At 41.0% G+C, this 20,593-nt stretch overlaps 1 protein-coding gene across 1 annotated transcript in view; it reads right to left on the bottom strand.

The window, feature by feature from the left end:
• The window catches only part of LOC148861306 (Vps51/Vps67 family (components of vesicular transport) protein), a 93,522-nt gene that overhangs the window by 45,625 nt on the left and 27,304 nt on the right, over window positions 1-20,593 (bottom strand). The window contains exons 8-10 of the mRNA XM_088985665.1: window positions 13,134-13,292; window positions 12,635-12,720; window positions 12,435-12,502 (exon numbers count right to left, since the gene is read on the bottom strand). Of these exons, the coding sequence (XP_088841791.1) occupies window positions 12,435-12,502; window positions 12,635-12,720; window positions 13,134-13,292 (313 nt within the window). The remainder of the gene's footprint in view (window positions 1-12,434; window positions 12,503-12,634; window positions 12,721-13,133; window positions 13,293-20,593) is intronic.

Here is a 20,593-nt window from a genome sequence, read left to right as displayed (position 1 = left end):
GCTCTGATACCAAGTTGTTGAAGGCCCGGGAATAGGATCTCGTCACGGGTCGGTCCACGGGGAAAACCTCCTGTTTTCCCTTGTTCCTTCCTGCTCGTGATGAACCTATCTTGACACCTTTGGTGATTTGTCCAAGAGATCACCAACTCTCCTAACTCACTCTTGACTGAATAATTTGATATCTCATTCAATAATGGGGTCTCCTTAAATAGGAGATTACAAGAGTCCTAATCAAAGGGAGTCTCCTTGCTGAATAGGGAGACTTCCAGTTTTATCTTGCTAAGGATAAGATAAGCTAATCCTAATCTGATAAGCTACTAACAAGATAAGATAAGCTAAGCTAATCCTAATCTGATAAGCTATTAACAAGATAAGATAAGAGATAAGAACAATAAGATAAGAACAAGCAAAATGAGGTAATCTAATCTAGATAAGGCTGTTGTTGCCGAACTGGGTAGGATGAGCATCACTGAATCCTTGCTACTGCTGGCGGTGGGCCCGGGACCTATTGCTGCCGACAGCGATGGTACGTCTTCCCGAGGAAGGCGTCCATAACATAATCATGCACCTGCCCACAGTCCCTGGGTTTTTATAAGATGGCTTGGCCCAGGGACCACTTAATGTAAGTGTTGGGCCCATAGGGTCCATGTGATGGGCTCAAGGGAGTCATTGAGTCTTTCAGTGAATTCAGCTGGGTCTTGTAATAAAGGCTAGGCCGAACCCATGTGGTTGGTGTGTAGATCAATACTTGGGTCCCACGCCATACAAAGAAGCCCAACTGGGCAGCAGATTGGAAACTGGTTAAACACTGAACACCTAATGGGCCATAAGCCCATTTCGAACTGGGCTGATATGATCACTTGTTCATGGGGCGAATATGAGATTAGTGTTAGTAAAAGGATTGGGTCTTTAACCTTATCCACTCTAAGAGACCAAATTCAAATTAGATTTGAATCTGGTAACCTCCTGATAAGATCAGGAGTTAACTAACTTAATCTGCAGATAGGATTAAGATTATCCCCTATCCAAATACTGATATGGATTGGGATAACTCCCAAAAATATTGGGAGGTTTCTTAATCAAGAAGAAAGAGGAAAAAACCCTAACTGAAACATCAGATTTCGAACTAGGGTTTTGTGCATGCAAGAGACACCTCCTGTGAATTGAGATTTGATCTCTCACAGACTCCAGAGAGAAGAGACAGTTCTGCCCTCTTCATCCCTGGATTTCTCCTCCTCCAGTAGCCACCATTCCCTGTTGAAAGATTGGATCTTTGCAGCAATAGGAAGTAAAGAAATCAGTTCTTGACAACAGTCTTGCAAGAAAGACAAAAGGATTCAGTGTTTAAGGTTTCCAGAGGATTCTTACAAAGAATCCAGTGTGTAGGACACACCCTGCTGGTTCCGTTCCATCCACAACTGTGTCATCTTCAGCAGGAGCGGATCTTGGTTTCTTCTTTGGGCGTGAACACCAACTTTGGGAGATATTGTTTCTCCGGATCAAGTATAATCCTTCTTGTTTCCTTTTGGTTCAGATCTGGTTTGATTATGGTTCAAGTAGAATCCTTGAATAATGTATTCTAAATTTAGGGAATATGATTCCCAGTAGGAAGAAGGTAGGAAAAATTTTTTAAATTCACCCACCCTTTTCGCACCCTTCATGGCGTCCATCAGATGGATCCTACCATTCTTTCAGTGGTATCAGAGCGAGGTTCAAATCTTGAACCAAAAGAAAATCAGATCTGACCCTGCGCAGATGGACAGAAGATGTTCTGCCAAGATCTGCGCAGATTGCTTTCTTTTTTTCAAGAAATGGTTTCTTGTTAAGGGCGATTGATCTGAAATTAATTTTGTTAAATCCAAAATTTATTTAGAATTGTTCTTTATTTATTTTTTATTTAATGGATTGTTCGAACCTAGATATCGCAGTGCAGTTTTGGCGCAGATGGTCTGCGCACCCTTTTTCTTTTTTTTTTCTCTATTTAATTCGGTCTATAAATAATTTTTTTTTTTAATTTTTCTAGACTGAATGTATAGGATTTGATCAAGAATGTAATTAATTAATAGAAATACGATTTCTGTTTTTTATTTATTTTCTTGATTAAAGAAGAAGGAAGAACATGGCGGCGCTGGAGATTTGCAGATGGAGAAATCGCCTACTGCGATTTACAGTTTATGAAACTGTAACATTTGTGATTAACCTCTGTTTTGCAGGTGGTACGAACAGTCCATATTTGATTTGTGATTGTCTAAAATAAAAAATTATTAATTTCAGATCTTTCATGAATTAATTCTTGAATTGAAAATCAGTTTTGGACCATTTCGGACTAGATTGGACCAAAACTGTTTGGATCGAATCTGAGATTCGAAAGGGGCTGTTTTTCAGTCCATATTTCTCACAATTGTTATTCCAAATCTGATGTTCAATTACAGGAATTAATTCGGCCCACCTATAAAGCCCAGTTTTAAAGGGTTAAAACTGCAAAAGCCCATTATTGTGAGAAAAGCTGTATGGGCCGAACTGCTAACTGCAATTCAGCCCATACACCTAGTAAACATTAATTGTTAATGCTTTAGGTTTTTAAATGGGCGATTCGATGGGCTTTACAGTAGTTAATTGATTGGATCAATTCCTCCTTTACATGTGATGTTTGGATGTTTGATGTGCTGCGACCATGGGCCATAAGCACTTGGCCCATGTTGACTCATTAGTGGCTCTTGCGCACACCATGGCTGAATGCACATCATTGCCATGGTGTCCCTTAAGGTCATTGGATGACCCCCTCTCTACTTGGTGGGCCCCACAACCCTGAAAAGGGATTCATACGGAACCCCTAGCCGATTGAGGCCCACCAGAAATCTAACTTTATGAAAGTCAGTGGGAGCCACTTTGGTTTGACCTAAACTAGAACTAGGGCATAATTTTGTTCCCTCCAGCAAATATGAATGCATGTGATAGGGAGATCCATATGATGGACTCTCTAAAGGCCTTCTGTCATTAGCACAATGATGGGTCCATCAGTAATGAGGAAACGCACCATAAAATTGGATTATCCATTTATTGTTGGATCTGTTAGAGTGTTTCATTAGATGATAGGGGCGTCATAGACCGATGTGGGAGGGGCTTCACTAGAAAATGGGAATTCTCTCACGGTACCTTGGCGTAACCTGAATATGATGGGTGTGCACTCACTGGACAGAAAGGTTTACCTGAAAACGGCTCTGAACCTTGTCTGACAGAGGCCAAAGGGAAACTCATCTGATGAGTGGATATGATCCATCACAAAAGGAGGTGGGGTTATGCAGCTGAAATTGTTGGCTTCACGCACGCTATGTAAATTCCCACATTTCCAGAAACATTCCGTTGTCTCTGTCACTGAGAAATGAGGGAAAATCTCAAAGATGAATAAATGGGAGTGGAATATAGATTAAAAGCCATATCTATGTAGGTAACATGAATCAAACTAAGGTTGTGCACTAACGTCTTTGCTGTTTTATCAGAAAATGGCAAACGGCCAATTTGCAAAGCTTCTAGACGATAACAAGCTTAAGGGCCCAAACTATGCCAACTAATACAGAAATCTTATGCTGGTCCTAACTTCTGAAAAGTTAGAGATAAGGTGGTGAAAAATCCTACCCCGGAACGTCTGTGTGATAGGGCTTCTGAGGCCCGTAGGAGGGACTACCAAGATTGGGAGGATAAGAACTCCCTAGCCCGCTGCTTTGTCATTGCCTCATTAGACAACTCAATACAGAGGCAGTTCGATCAGATCGAACTAGCCAAGGACATATTGGACAGTCTAAGAACAATGTATGAAGAGCAGAACCGTTCTACTCGACAGAAGGTCCTGAAATTGTTCATGACCGCGCAGATGTCCAAAGGGCAGAAAGTGCATGACCATTGTCTTCGGATGATGGGATACATTAACGAACTCAAAGCTCTTGGATCCGGGCTAGATCTTGGCACGCAAGTGGATGCCATCATGAATTCTTTGCCCTCTTCCTTAAATGCGTTCACTATGAACTACAATATGAATAAGCTGAATGTCAGCGTCTAGGAACTCAGCAATATGTTGCAGAGGGCCGAGGATCTTTTAAAGAAGGATGAGCCTGTGGTTATGCTTACTGAAGCTAACAAATCGGGCAAGAAAAAGAGAAAGGCAAAGAAGCCCCAGAAGAAAGTTGCCAAACCCAAGAAGCAGAAGAAGAACAAGGCATCTGATGTCTGTCACTTCTGCAAACAGACCGGCCACTGGAAGAGGAACTATCCTGCCTACCTGGAATCTAAGAAAGGTAACATCGAAACTTGTGTCATAGAAACTAATATGTTAGTTACTTCTATGTCCTGGTGTGTTGACTCCGGGGCTTCAACTCATGCGTGTAACTCACTGCAGGGGTTCAAAGTTAGCAGAAGATTGAGTGATGGCGAAGTGACACTATTCTTGGGAACAACTGCAAGTGTTATAGCTGCGGCGATAGGAACCGTAGAATTAGTTTTTAGAGGAGTCCTTGTACTTAAAGATTGTCTTTATGTACAGAACTTGAGAAGAAATTTAATTTCTGTTTCTAAACTGTGTGCTGATGGATATACTGTTTATTTTAGGAATATGATTACTGTTAAACGGAATAACAAATTCATCGCATGCGGGGAACTGGAGAAACAGTTAGGGAGAGAAGTTAAGGCCCTTCGATAAGATCGAGGTGGCGAGTATCTCTCTGATGAATTCAGGGACTACTTAAAGGACAATGGGATAGTGTCACAACTAGCTCCTCCTGCTACATCTCAACTCAACGGTGTTTCAGAGAGGAGGAATAGGACCCTATTGGACATGATCCGGTCACTTCTCGTACGCTCAGAATTACCCACATCCTTTTGGGGATATGCATTAGAGACTGCTATCTACATGCTAAATCGGGTTCCAACCAAATCAGTTCCGAAAACTCCATATGAACTATGGACCGGAAGGAAGCCAAGTGTAAGACACTTGAAGATTTGGGGTTGTCCTGCACACGTTAAAAGAACAAGTGCGGACAAGTTGGAATCCAAAACCAGTCGTTGCCTATTTATAGGCTACCCAAAGGATTCAGTGGGTTATCTATTCTATGACCCAAGTGAGCAGAAAGTGTTCTGCAGTCGAAACGCCCAGTTCTTAGAATCCGAATACATCATGGACACTCACCGTCAGGAAATAGTTCTTGATGAGGAGAGCTCAGGAGCAGTGGGAGATGTCCCACAAGTTCCAGGTAGTGACCAACCTAGAAGGTCCACCCGGGTATCCAGACCACCAGTCCGATATGGTTATGACCAGGATACCTACCTGGTGGAAGCCTTGACTTGTGAAGAGGATCCCGTGACTTACGCGGAAGCTATGTTAGACATAGATTCCCAGAAGTGGGTGGAGGCCATGAGAGCTGAGATGGACTCGATGGAGACCAATGGAGTCTGGACTCTAGTAGATCCGCCCTCCGGGGTAAAAGCAATTGGTTGCAAATGGATCTACAAGAGGAAGAAGGGACCCGATGGCAGGATTGAGACCTACAAAGCTCGCTTGGTGGCGAAAGGGTATACTCAGAAAGAAGGCATCGATTATGAGGAAACCTTTTCGCCTGTGGCCATGCTTAAATCCATTAGGATCCTGCTAGCTGTAGCAGCATACCATAACTACGAGATTTGGCAAATGGATGTCAAAACCACGTTCCTAAATGGAGATCTTAGTGAAGATATCTACATGCAGCAGCCGCAAGGCTTCATTGCTGCTGGTCAGGAACACATGGTATGTAAACTCAATAGATCCATATATGGACTTAAGCAGGTTTCTAGGAGTTGGAACATCCGTTTTGATTCTGCCGTCAAAACGTTTGACTTTGAGCAGAATCCGGATGAGCCCTGTGTTTACAGGAAGTCCAGTGGGGATAAGATTACCTTTTTGGTATTGTACGTGGACGATATCCTACTCATTGGGAATGATGTAGGAATGTTGACTTCGGTCAAGGTATGGCTATCACAGTAGTTCTCCATGAAAGATCTTGGAGAAGCTTCATATATACTGGGTCTTCGACTCTATAGAGATAGATCGAAGCGGATAATTGGATTATCCCAGGCTGCTTACATTGACAAAATTGTCAAAAGGTACAGCATGGAAAACTCCAAGAAAGGAAATGTTCCTTTCAAACATGGAGTAACTCTCTCCAAGAAGATGTCTCCCAAGACTTCTGAGGAGATTGAGGGCATGAGAGACGTTCCCTATGCCTCATCCGTAGGGAGCATAATGTATGCCATGTTGTGCACTCGCCCGGACATAGCTCAGGTGATGAGTGTGGTAAGAAGATTCCAGGCCAACCCAGAGCAGGAGCATTGGACTACTGTGAAGAACATACTTAAATACTTTCAAAGGACAAAAGAGTTTTGTCTGGTATTCGATGGTAGTTCACTACAAGTTCTGGGGTATACCGATGCCGATTTCCAGTCGGATCCAGATGATAGAAAGTCTACATCTGGGTATGTTTTCACGATAGGATCGTGTGCTGTTTGCTGGAAAAGCAGCAAACAGGGGTCCACTGCAGACTCCACAACCGAGGCCGAGTACATTGCCGCAAGTGAGGCTGCCAAGGAAGCCATGTGGATGAAGAAATTCATACACGAATTAGGAGTGATTCCATCCAGCACATCACCCATCCCGTTTTTGTGTGACAACAATGGAGCGATCGCCCAGGCTAAAGAGCCTCGAGCCCACTCGAAGTCAAAGCACATCGAGAGGAAGTACCATGTACTGCGAGAGATCGTTGGTAGAGGGGACGTCCTAATTCAGAAGGTAGCATCAGTGGATAATGTGGCAGACCCATTGACTAAGCCACTGACACAGAAGGTGTTTGAGAAACACGTGGAAAGTATGAGACTTCGGCTTATACCAGATTGGACCTAAGTGCAAGTGGGAGCTGTTAGACAGTCTTGTATGCCCTTAGCTTCAATTGGTTTTGATGTACTTTTGTTATTTAGTGGAAATAAATAAATGTGCGTGTTCGATTCATGTTGTTTGGTATAATTCTGTGTAAGACCCTAAAACTGGACACTTATAGAAACTTGTGTTAGTTTTAAATGTTCACAGCCATTGGATAAGTCTGGGGAGCTTTATCCTGCCAAGGCTGATACTGATGTGCCACCAAGTGTTGGGATGGCTTGTTTCAGCCATCAGGGTAAGACCCAAGGCACATGTAGTATGGGATTGCTTGAACCCTTGAACCGGACCAGATTTCCAGTATTGCCCTAGACCTTGGAGACAAATGGGCAAAACTGGAAAGTTACACCTAACCCCTAGACTCGATTATGACACATCACTAGGTGTCGGATCGAGCTGTCTTTGATGTGTCAATCAGTGAGATCCTTAGTGGGGGTCAAAACCTGGACATGTTGGGGCAGTCTGAGAATTCATCTGAGTGAGTGGTCATAGTGACAGGATCAGCCCCTTTGTCGAACAATGGTAATGATCGGGAATGCACTCTCTCTGATGGAAACCAAACTGCCGGCAGTTGATTTCAATCGTTGGAATTTTGTTTTGCAAAATTAATATGTATATATATATATATATATGTACGGTTTCAAAAGATTTGCAAAAGGTTTTAATTCTCAGGATCCATGTGAGTGGAGAGTGCGGCACTGTTCCTTGCAGTCGAGAGAGAGGTCTTCTCTTGTCGGGAAGTGCTTGATCATTAAGGGTTGAGAGGTTAAGTGTAAGACCATTTAGGATAATACTTGATGGGCTAATCTTGCACCTGCCCACAGTCCCTGGGTTTTTATAAGATGGTTTGGCCCAGGGACCACTTAATGTAAGTGTTGGGCCCATAGGGTCCATGTGATGGGCTCAAGGGGGTCACTGAGTCTTTCAGTGAATTCGGTTGGGCCGAACCCATGTGGCTGGTGTGTAGATCAATGCTTGGGTCCCACGCCATACAAAGAAGCCCAACTGGGCAGCAGATTGGAAACTGGTTAAACACTGAACACTTAATGGGCCATAAGTCCATTTCGAACTGGATGATATGATCACTTGTTCGTGGGGCGAATCTGAGATTAGTGTTAGTAAAAGGATTGGGTCTTTAACCTTATCCACTCTAAGAGACCAAATTCAAATTAGATTTGAATCTGGTAACCTCCTAATAAGATCAGGAGTTAATTAACTTAATCTGCAGATAGGATTAAGATTATCCCCTATCCAAATATTGATATGGATTGGGATAACTCCCAAAAATATTGGGAGGTTTCTTAATCAAGAAGAAAGAGGAGAAAACCCTAACAGAAATATCAGATTTTGAACTAGGGTTTTGTGCATGCAAGAGACACCTCCTACGAATTGAGATTTGATCTCTCACAGGCTCTAGAGAGAAGTGACAGTTATGCCCTCTTCATCCCTGGACTTCTCCTCCTCCAGTAACCGCCATTCCTTGTTGGAAGATTGGATCTTTGCAGCAACAAGAAGTAAAGAAATCAGTTCTTGACAACAGTCTTGCAAGAAAGACAAAAGGATTCGGTGTTCAAGGTTTCCAGAGGATTCTTGCGAAGAATCCAGTGTGTAGGACGCACCCTGCTGGTTCTGCTCCATCCACAGCTGTGTCATCTTCAGCAGGAGCGGATCTTGGTTTCTTCTTTGGGCGTGAACACCAACTTTGGGAGATATTGTTTCTCCGGATCAGGTATAATCCTTCCTATTTCCTTTTGGTTCAGATCTGGTTTGATTATGGTTGAAGTAGAATCCTTGAATAATGTATTCTAAATTTAGGGAATATGATTCCCAGTTGGAAGAAGGTAGGAAATTTTTTTAAATTCGCCCACCCTTTCCGCACCCTTCATGGCATCCATCAAATGGATCCTACCATTCTTTCATTATATAGGATCAACGCATTGGGGAAGTGAAGGGGAAGGGGAGTAGGCTTGGGAGGTTGTTTGCTCTTGGGTTTGAGAAGAGACCTTTGTTCCAATCTTCTTGTTTTCTTTCTACTACTAGTGACGTGTTACATTCTCATTGTAATAATGTGTGGCATTTATGGCATAGACGTTTAGGCCACACACATGCTGAGAACATGGATCACTTAATTTCTTCTGGTTGTTTACCTACTGTTAATTTTGTTTCTAAGAATATTGATAAATCTTGCATAACTTGTGGTCTTAGTAAAAGTCATATTTTATCATTTTCATCTTCATCTGTGCATGCTACTGTTCCTTTCCAAGTAATACATAATGATGTTTGGTCGTCTCTTGTTATATCTAGACTTGGATACAAATGTGTTGCTTTATTTATTGATGATTGCACTAGATATACTTGGATTTATTTCCTCCAGAAGAAATCAGAAGTAATTCCCACCTTTCAGAACTTTCACACCATGATAATGACCCAACACAATGCCACCATTCGTATTCTACATTCTGACTCGGGGGGAGAATATTCTGATAGGGAAAATGGAGAATTTCATACCTATTTAAAGAAATATGGTATTCTATCCCAAAGATCTTGTCCAGGAACTCCTCAACAAAATGGAGTTGCTGAACGCAAGAACCGACACATCTTGAGTATGGTGAGATCCCTTCTACTTGACGCTCATGTTCCTGTTACCTTTTGGGTGGAGGCAGCCAGCACTTCTATGTATTTCATTAACATCATTCCATCTTCAGTTCTTGGTCATCAATCACCTTTCTATTGTCTTTTCCATCGTTCTCCAAACTACTCTACACTTCATGTTTTTGGTTGCATTTGCCTTGTACATCTTCCTCCCCATGAGCGCACTAAGCTTACTGCTCAATTAGCTATGTGTTCCATTATGGGGTACAGTATAGAACATATAGGATTTCTCTATTATGATCCTAAAGTTCGTTGTCTTTGTATATCTCGAAATGTTATCTTTCTTGAGAATTTGTCCTTTTTTGAATATGTTGTCAAATTACATGCACCGTCTTTCTCTATTCTACATAACTTTACTCCTATAGGTGATTCGGTCTTGCCTCTTCAAGTCTATCACAAGAAGTATCCAGCTGCACCAACGCCTATGCCTCCTCCTCCTTCATCGACCCCGATACTTGTTCCTCTAACATCCTCAGATCCTGTACCATTCACATCTACTTCTCATGCAAGCGATCCTTCACCCCCTATTCCCACTCCTTTACGACGCTCTTCTAGAGTTATTCGTCCTCCTGATCGCTATGGATATCCTGCTATACATAGTTCCCTTTCTACTACTTTGTCTTTCACAGATATCCCCAAGCCTTACCAATAGGTTGCAACAATTGGTAATTGGAAAGCTGCAATGGACTTGGAAATTCAGGCCCTATTGGAAAATGATACTTGGGAGTTTGTTTCTCTTCCACAAAATGCCTCCATTATTGGCAGTTGTTGGGTGTAATTAGTCAAATTGAATTCTAATGGGAGCTTGGATGGATATAAAGCTCGCCTTGTTGCACAAGGGTACAAACAAGAACATGGCATTGACTATGAGGAGATGTTTGCACCAGCGGCTAAGTTGACTACTATTCGGCTTATTCTTGTTATCACTGCTATTAAACAATGGATTGTTCATCTGATGGACGTCAAGAATGCCTTTCTTCATGGGCATCTCCGTGAGACAGTGTATATGAAGCCTCCTCCAGGCTACTATGATGATTCTACTCTAGTCTACAAACTAAAGAAGTCCTTGTATGAGCTTAAATAAGCCCCACGGGCCTAGTTTGAAAAGTTTAGAGGGGTTATTATTGAAGCAAGATTTCGGCAGAGTGGCTCAAATTATTTCCTCTTTATTCTTCACCATCCCCAAGGAGTGACTCTTCTACTAGTGTATGTTGACGATATACTTATTACTGGTGATGACTTGGAAGGGATCACTCAGTTGAAGCAACTTCTCAGTCAATCCTTCAAAATGAAGGATCTTGGTCCTGTGACCTACTTTCTTGGTCTTGAAATCACCAGAAGTGCTCGAGGATATTTTGTTAATCAGCACAAATAGGCTAGTGACTTGATTAAGATGGCCAATCTCTCTGACTCGAAGCAAGTTGATACCCTATTGGAACTCAACCTAAAACTCAGCAAGAATGATGGACAACTCCTTCCTGATGCTACATTATATTGTCAACTTGTCGGAAGCATTATTTACATTACTATGACTTGGCCAAACATATCCATATCATATGTTGTGCAGATAATTAGCCAGTTTGCATCAGCTCCTTGACAACCTTATTTCTCTGTCGTGCTTCAAATTATCAGATATGTTAGAGGCACCTTATTTCATGGACTTTTCTTCTCGTCTTTCCTAACACCAGATGGTCCACCACTGGCTGGTGTGTTTTCTTAGGTGATTCCCTCATCTCTTGGAAGTGCAAGAAGCAACAGACAATCTCCAAATAATCTACTGAAGCTGAATACTGTGCCATGTCCTCTGTTTGCAGTGAGCTTGTCTGGCTTAAAGCCCTTCATGATTCGACCATTGATCACTCCGCTCCCATTCCTTTATTTGCTGACAACATGAGTGCGATCAAAATTGCCTCAAATCTAGTCTTCCATAAATGGACTAAGCATATAGAGGTGGACTGCCATTTCATTCGAGAACTTCTCACTACTGGTTATATATATCTTTTTCTTGGCGTGTGTGGACTGAACACACCCATCCATTTTCATGTGACTCTCTTGTCTCTTCTCTTCTTCAACTGAAACTGACAAAAAAATGGTAATGCTTCTTACACCATCTCCCCCCAAATACTCCTCCCAATTTTCTGAGTATAGAAAAGAAGTGTTCAAATGTTATAATTGAAAGAGACTGAAATTGAAAGGGGATTCAAAGGCAGCCATTGGGTGGACAAAGGAAGATCAGGAGGTACATATTCAGGGAGCTAAGTGGGCCAGGGGTTAATGTATTCTTGTATGGTGGTTAGCTGAGGCTAGCCTTTTTTGGGTTTCCTTCTCTATTGTACTAACTTTTATACTGTTTAATAAATTCAGTACTGTTATTCATAAAAAAAATGTTATAATTGACAAGTCGATTGTGATAGCCTTAGGTGCAACATTTCACGTTAGCACTCCAACTGATATGGTCTTAGTACTGCCAATAAATTACCGTCACAAGTTCGCAACCAAAAACCAAAAAGAAAAAAAAAAAAGGAAAGAACTATATTGGCTGAGGCCAAGGCTCTGTTTGTATAGGGTATGGGAGAGTCAGCATGCTCTGGTTTCTTGTTCTCCCATTCTTGGGAGTTTCTATTCATACCTTTAATCAGATCCTGTTGATCTTGTTGCTTGTAAAATAGGAACTAATTTGGGAATAACTTATGAACTAAATATCTATTAGATTAATAGTTGTTATGATAATAGATGATAGAAGACTGATTTTTAAGGACTTTGCAATGCCAAAACCATGAAGTTTAAGTTATGGTGTGACAGTACATTATCATTGAAAATTACTTACGTAGCATTGCCAAAAGATCAGATAAGGAAACCTTTTTCTTGATATGCTGCTGAATGGTTTCAAAATGCCTTCAACAACAAGAAGAAATTGAATGTAAGTACAAAGCTAGTGCTCTTTCAGATGCTCCAGTGTTGATAGGAGTAACAACGAAATAGCATTCCAAGTAAAATGGGGACTGAATGCCAAAGATACACATGTACCTGGTAAATAGTTCCTGTGCAAGTTCGATTAGCTGGTTTTCTGAACCAGGAAATATTGTCTGATAAGCATGGACAGCTTCTCCAAACTGACCAATGGAAGCCCAAGTGCATAAAACCAAATTAACGAACCATGGTTATCAACTAAATGGAAATTTAATGCAACAAAGATATGATATAAGATTAACTAATGTTAGCCAATAATGTTTACTTATAGGATTAAAGTCAAAAGAATTAAGTGTGGAAATCCTTGAATGATTCATAATGTAATGATGATGATTTAAAGCTATTCATGAGATTTCTCCCAAATGTTGGTGATACATGAAAGAATTTATTGAAGCAAATTGACTGTTTGTTGTTGGAATTATAATTGCTCTAGAAATGATGTAAACACAGGAGGGACATGTAAAGGGATTATATACAAATAAGCTAAAATGTTAAGTTTAATTGCACAGCCATATGTAGTCCAAAGCAAAAGCATCGGAGAATATAACAATTATACCTTTTTTATACTAGCCTCAGGTGGCACAGCTGGAGCATTTCCTAGTTCAGAAGGCTCATCTGAATTCAGTGCAGTAGTCACAGCTTCTCTAGATTCAAGCTGAAGGTCCACAAGGAAGTGCTCTAAATTCCCAAGTAGCTTTGCTTTCAAACTATCCACCTGTAAATATATGGCAAATCCATTATGGTATGCACATAAAAAAGGTAAAGGCCATTTACCTGGTCCCATCTATCTGAGGTGGACTGGATATAATCCTATCCTTTGGCAATTTTTGCATAAAGTGGCCACTCCTAGACTCAAACTCACATTCTCATGCTTGTCAGCCTGAGATTTTACCATTAAATCAAGTAATAGCCCCTTCCTTACCAAATACACATCATAATCCCAAATTACATAAAAGAAAGATGGTGAAAGTTTACAAAATATTAACTTATATTTACGAGAGTGTAACAATGAAATAAAATTATATGTTAACAGAACACAGAAAGAAACCATATAAAAGATGCAATTTCAACATAGACACTGAAAAATTTTCGTTTTTTTGAAGAGTAAAAATAAAAATTTTATTGATAAAATAAAAAACAGTATACAACTTGAAGAGGGGTGTTAAGAAAACACCTGACCCAACTACCATGACAGAAGGATTAGAAAGACACCAAAACTAACAAAAAGAAAAACAGAGAATCCCTCACTTCAAAAATAGCAAGTCTTCAGGTTCAAACACCTCGTCATTTCTGTCATCATCCTTGTCCCAAACTTTTTCTTCTTTCCGTCGCAAATTCTTATTCTCTCTCTCTCTCTCTCTCTCTCTCTCTCTCTCTCTCTCCCCTTTTACCCTTTTCAAATGCTTCAATAGCTCTTCTAGCAAACTCTCCACCTCCCCAAAAGAAATGCCCTAAACTCTTGCCAATTCTTCCCTGTCCACCAGGCTCTCAAGCTCAACTTTATCCCCCATCATCAGCTTGCTGAGACAAAATGAGACTACTTTCACCAGCTTGACTTCTCTCCTTCTTATCCCCTGACCATGGCCTAACCTCTAGACCTTCCTTTGTCGGGATCGACGTTATCTCCCCTAATACAGCTTGATGCTCCTCCCCCATCCTTTCATCATCCTTCTTCTTCAATCCTAAGACTTTTAATCTCTTCCTCTTGTAGACTTTTTTAATTTATTGGAGGGTCCTTCCGTCTCAATCAATCCATCTTTTAGCCTTGAGAAAACCTTTGACACATGGACAAAATGAAACTTGTTTGTCTCTCTGGCTTTCTTCACGACGTCTCCTTCCTTGTTCACACTTCTTCGACCTAAATGGACTCCAATCCTACTGACTGAAATTTCCAACTTTTGGAAATCCTCGAACTCTATAGATGAGTCACATTTGTTGTCCTTGTCCAAAACCTCTTTTGCATTCTCAACACAGCAAGAATCAATTGACCTCTTGTCACCACCCCCTCCACAGACAGCCCTACCTACCATTCTTTCCTTGCCCTTCTGACCTTCTAAACAAACAGCCCCTTGGTTCTCCATCTCCAAACTCCATTGTTGTGAAAAAAAGGAAGAGATCCCGACTACGAAATCACCAAAAGAAAGAAGCTTACCTGCTTGTTGGCTAGAGCTTGTCTTCTCCTTCTTCCCTCCACCACATTGCTTCCTTAGATCAAAACTTTCATCGTGACTTTGATCGATCTCCTCAAGATCCGCATGAACAATCCACTTCCCAGGATTTTCAGACTGAAACACACACCCAACTCTTCGATTCTGCTTGAACTTACTCTTGTTCAAGACCCTCAACTTGAAGCGAGGCATCTTCGAAATCTCTCCAGCATTGTTGATGATTTTGGCTTTTGAAACTCGACCCACATTCAGACCTTCAATGCCTTTTCCATCCCGAGACACCTCTTGGTCTTCTGAAAGTCCAGAATCCTCTTTCTCTTTCAACTCCCCCACTTTCTCTTTTTTTTCTTCTTCCATGTGTCCCACCGAGTTAGCCTCTGCCCTAACACCACTAGCATTTAATAAAACTAACTTTTTTTTTTGAAGAGGAAATGAAAATTCATTAATTCAAAAAGAGTGAAATACAACACAATTGGTGACAAGGTGTCACCACTTCACACACAACAAGGCCAACTCTAATTGAGTACAGAAACTAATCTAAATTACAACAACTGAATTTCAAGAGCATTCCAAAAATTCTCCCCCATCTCTGATCTGCCAATTTGATCAAAATCTGGTAGCACCCAAACCCAATCCGCTAGTAGCTTCCCAACCAGAGCTACTAGTGTTTCAGTGTTCTTTGATCTGTCATCAAAGAGTCTACTGTTTCTTTCATTCCATAGAACCCAGCACACTTCAAAAGGAATGCAGCTGCAAACCATTCTTGCTTTTTCCTGTGACCTCTAAAGTTTGTTCAGGAAGAAAAGATTTCTGCTGTAGAACTTTTAAAACTTTTCGGATATCTACTGTCATTATTCTTTATGTGGCCCAAGGAAAAGTCCCTAGCCACACCAATAATATTTTTACTTCCAAAAATACCCTCATCTTCAACCTCACACTCCCCCTTCGACATGACTATTCGTCTTCCCTCCAAAACCGCCAGAATGCAACCAGACCTTCTTAGTCTCCTCACTCCACATCTCCATATTTTCAATCCATCTTGCTTGGTATGACCCTTCTACGACCAGTCGTAAGTTGAAAATTTCACCAGCAACTCAAAGAAACATGGAAGTAGGAACAAGGTGAATCTCTTCAACTTTGATTAAAATACAAGCAGCAATCAGGTTTCTCCAAGAAATTGTTCTAGAATCAACAAATCCGAATCTTCCACAAATGTCTCCCATGGCCTTAAAGGTTTGGAAGCTCCACGCTTGCAGGGGAATCCTGAAGACCATGATCCACACCATATTTAAAGGACCCATATCTCTAATTGCTCCAATTAAAGGATTCCATCTTCCAATTCTGAGGTCAGGCTCTTGAATCTTATTCTGTTCTCTCATCAGGATGTTGCTTGCCTCCCCCTCACTTTTGAAATTGAACAAAAAGAAACCAACATTCAGCCTTCTTACCCGAAAAGGTTTTTCAGGTAGCCATTCAGCATCAGCCCACTCAATCTTCTCCATATCTGGGTCGGAATTTACGAAGTGACCAGCCAAGTTGTGATCCAGTAATCTCAGTTTATCTCTAATTTCTCCATCGAGATTCACTATCGCTTCATCTTTTATGCAGTTATCCTGTTCACTACCACAAGATATTTGATTCACCATTGAAGCTGCATTTCCCATACTAAATTAGCATCAAAGCACTTTCTAATAATGTAGACCTTTAGACTCAAACTTTGAATAAATGCACTATGAAGAACCTACATATGGTTGCTCCATGCTCACTTCCTCATTCAAATCACCATGCAAAAATGCATTTTTTACATTCCATTAAAGTAAAAGCTAATGAAAAGTAGAAACAATGCAAATAATAACATAAGCAAATGAAATTTTAGCAACAGGTAAAAGCATCTCAACATAATTAACCCTGTGGTTAATTATACATGTGTGCATAATGTCAGTAAGATAGAATACGATGAATCTATTCAAAGTAATTATATAACTATTTTTTCATTGATATATTCTTGGGTTAATTACTTAAATATACCCTGCGGTTTTTAAAACTACCCAAAATATACCTTGTTAGATGGCTCCACTTGAAAAAAATAGGCCCCCTGTTAGTGAAACATTTAGGGCTGTTTACATGTGATATCATGTGATTTATACTTTATCATAATTCCAGTTTTACCCTTCCATGGACCCTTCCTTTTTTCTGGGTGGAAATAAAAAAGTGGATTACTCTGGATCTGTGCTGGAAAAGGAAAAAAGACAGTGAACTTGGAGGTTTCCTTTTTCTTTTTGATCAGAAACAATAACTTTCATTAGAGATAAATTAAACTGAAATACAGAAGTAAACCCTTATTAGAAAAGGTTGGTCCAGTAAACGTCAAGCATTACAGCACTGCCCAATAAAGTCTCTCCCTTACAGTCCCTTGTTTTGCTAGGGCATCAGCAAAACCATTTGCTGATCTCCTTACCCACTTGAAACAAACATCCACCTCCCTTGTTATGCTAAGAATTTCCCTTATCAGCTGTCTATATTGCCAAATTCCCAGCTGCGCTGATTGCACCCACCTAATTACCAATTTGGAGTCCCCCTCTATCTCAATCTGCTGATCTGCTGTAGCCCCAATTGTTTGGCCAGTTTTACACCTTGATGTAGTGCCAAAATTTCCACTCGTAAGGAATCTCCAACTCCTACTAGACATGAATACAAAGCCATTATCTTGCCTTCATTATCCCTGAAAACACCTCCTATACCAGATGGGTCTGGATGACCTATAGAGCTTCCATCAAAGTTCAGTTTCACCCTTTGTTGTGCCAGTGGGGACCAAACTTCCTGAATCATAGCTTTGGAAGTAGTAGTAGATGCCACAATACCCCAACTTCTATAAACGTCTTCAACTGAGAAATCCTTAAAAAGATCACAGGATTTCAACCAATAGATAACCTTAGTAGTTACTCCTTCCACAACCTCTTCCTTGGATCTACAACTACCTTTGAAGATCCTATTATTTCTTTCCTCCCACACTGACCACAATACAACAGCTATTGTGGCTGTGGCTCTCCACATAATCCTTCCATGAACCGTTGGTTGCCTGCAAAAAGCTGGATCAAAGAGGTTCACCACGCTCGAGGAGGGAGTCCAACTGCAGCCAAAGAGAGAAGAGAACCAAGAGCAAATAAAGAACACAAAGGGACATGAGATTAGTAAATGTAAAATTGTCTCACCAGAACCCAAACAGAGACAACAAACATGGGGGGAGAGGCACATATTTGGCCTCTTTTTCTGCAATAAACCCAAGGTGTTGATTTTTTGGAGTGCCACTTCCCAGTAAAAGGCCTGAATTTTTGGGGGTATAAGGCTACCCCACACCTCCTTTGAAGGAAAGTTCCCTAGAAGGTTAGAGGTCTAAAGTAAAATGTTATAGAAAGAAGAGAAATAGAAAAAAACAGAAGGGGATGGGGTTTCCAAATTCTGCTATCTCTACAAGACTGATCAAGAAAGACTTCCCCTAATTGAGTGATCAAATCATCAACCATCGCCATTTCAGAATCCTTTAGACCTCCTCTCGACCCCAAATCTCAAGAGTTATCAACAAACACTGAAGAGATCACTTTTCTTTTTTAGACAAGGAGTAAAATCTACCTCTAAGGGAGTTTTCACCAACCCAAATGCCTTCCAAGACAAGACTTCATTTCCAACGTAGACATCATATTTGAAATAAGGGAGCATAAGAGGCAAAATACCTTAAATAGCTTTCCAAGGAGAACACTGAGAAGCCCCAGGGTCGAGTCTTGCATCCTAGTCGTTATCTGCCAATCCATAAATACTAACAATCACTCTAGATCAAAGTCTGTCATGTTCCATCGGTAGTCTCCAAATCCATTTCCCCAGCCGAGCCGTGTTTCTTAAGTGATCCTTCTTAGTATCCCCTGATTCCCACAAGAAAACCCTCATTATCTTCTCTAACTGGTTAGCTACTTTCATTGGTACTCTAAAGGTAGACAGGAAATAAACTGGCAGGTTGGCCAAGGTTGACTTGATTAAGGTTATCCTACCCCCTAAAGAGATGTAATTCCTCTTCCAATTTGCTAACCTCTTGGAGAATCTTTCAATCACAAGGTACCAAAAACTCTCAACCACTGGGTTCCCTCTCAGTGGTAGCCCCAAATATTGTAAAGGCCAACCCCTCACTTCACACCCCAAAATCCTAGCTAGGGAATCCACCTCCTCTCCCCCCCCCCCTAAATTGAGCCCTACCACACAACTTTTCCCTAGTTCACTTTAAGATTGGACTTCCTTTCAAATTGAAGCACTAGACTATTAAGTTCCATAATTCCCCTTCCTCCCCGTCACAAAACAAGATGATGTCATCTGCAAATTGTAAGTGTGTGACCACCACCTCCTCCCTACCAATCCTCCAACCTCTTGTCAAATTGTTAGCATCAGCCCTCGAAATCATGGCACTCAAAACATCAGCTACTAGGGTAAAGAGGAATGTGGACAATGGATCTCCTTGCCTAATACCCCTCTTTGCAGGGAAGAAACCCCTAGCTACACCATTCACCAATATTGAGAAATGACATGAAGAAATGCATTCCTTTATCCATCTGCACCATCTCTCCCCAAACCCTCTCTGCTTGAGAACCTCTAGTAAAAAATCCCAGTCCACCATGTCATATGCTTTTTCAAGATCCAATTTGCAAACCAGCCCCTTTTCCTTTCTCCTCCTCTTCATCTCAACACATTCATTGGCAATAAGTATTTGATCTACAATTTGTCTTCCTTCTACAAAGGCCCCTTGATACGGTGAAATTAGAGACGAGAGGATCTTTTTTAATCTTAGTGCTAGGACCTTAGAGATGATCATATACATGGTTCCCACTAGGCTTATAGGTCTGAAATCCTTTGGTTAGAGAGCGTCCTTCTTCTTAGGAACCAAGGCAATAAAAGTTGCATTTGCTCCCAAGTTAAATTTGCCTCTCATAGAACTCTTCAAAAACCTCCAACAAATCCTCTCTAATTATCTCTCAACAATCTTGATAGGAGGCAATCAAAAAACCATCAGGCCCAGGAGCTTTAGATCGATCCATGGAGAAGATTGCATTTTTCACTTCTTGGGCCTCAAATCTTTTTTCCAAAGATTCCAATAAGACACTATCTTTCACCCTCCACTCCAAGTCCTCTAAGCGCTCACTAGGTCTCCCTGGGTTGTCATACACTAATTTGAAGTGATTAACCAAAGCTTGAGCTATATCCTCTTCCCTTGTCAACAATTGCCCATCCCAGTCCAATTTTGAAACAAAATTCTTCCTTCTCCTCCCATTTGCCAACGAATGAAAAAACCTTGTATAAATGTCCCCTTCCTTTAGCCATTTTCATCTAGATTTTTGCCTCCAACTTATCTCCTCCTTCCTAAGAAGATCTTCCAATTCCTGTTTCAAATTCCATCTTTCCACCCTACCCTCTTCCCCCAGCCTTCCTTCAACTTCTAGTCCATCTAACTCCTGCACTCTCCGACTGATTTCCACTTTCCTTTCCTCTATTCTACCAAAAACCTCTTTGTTCCAAATCTTGAGTCTATCTTTCAAGAGTTGTAGTTTCTTGTAAAACCTATACCCCATCCATCGGAATTCCACTTGGTCCACTTCCCGCCATTCTTTTATTAGCTAGAACTCTAGATGAGGTAACCACATGTTTTCAAACCTTAAATGGCACGGGCCTCCATCCACTCTTTCTTGAGACAACCTGATTGGGCAATGACTTGAAACAGGTCTCGACAATGCTGTAACACCTAAAATCCCCCATTCAGCTTCCCAACCCACTGTAAAGAGGAACCTATCTAAACAACAACAGGTAAGCC

Source organism: Nelumbo lutea, chromosome 4 (assembly GCF_056320005.1).
Source record: "Nelumbo lutea isolate HS-2025 chromosome 4, American lotus-T2T, whole genome shotgun sequence".
Classification (NCBI taxonomy): Eukaryota; Viridiplantae; Streptophyta; class Magnoliopsida; order Proteales; family Nelumbonaceae; genus Nelumbo; species Nelumbo lutea.
This window is presented reverse-complemented; position numbering and strand designations above follow the sequence as displayed.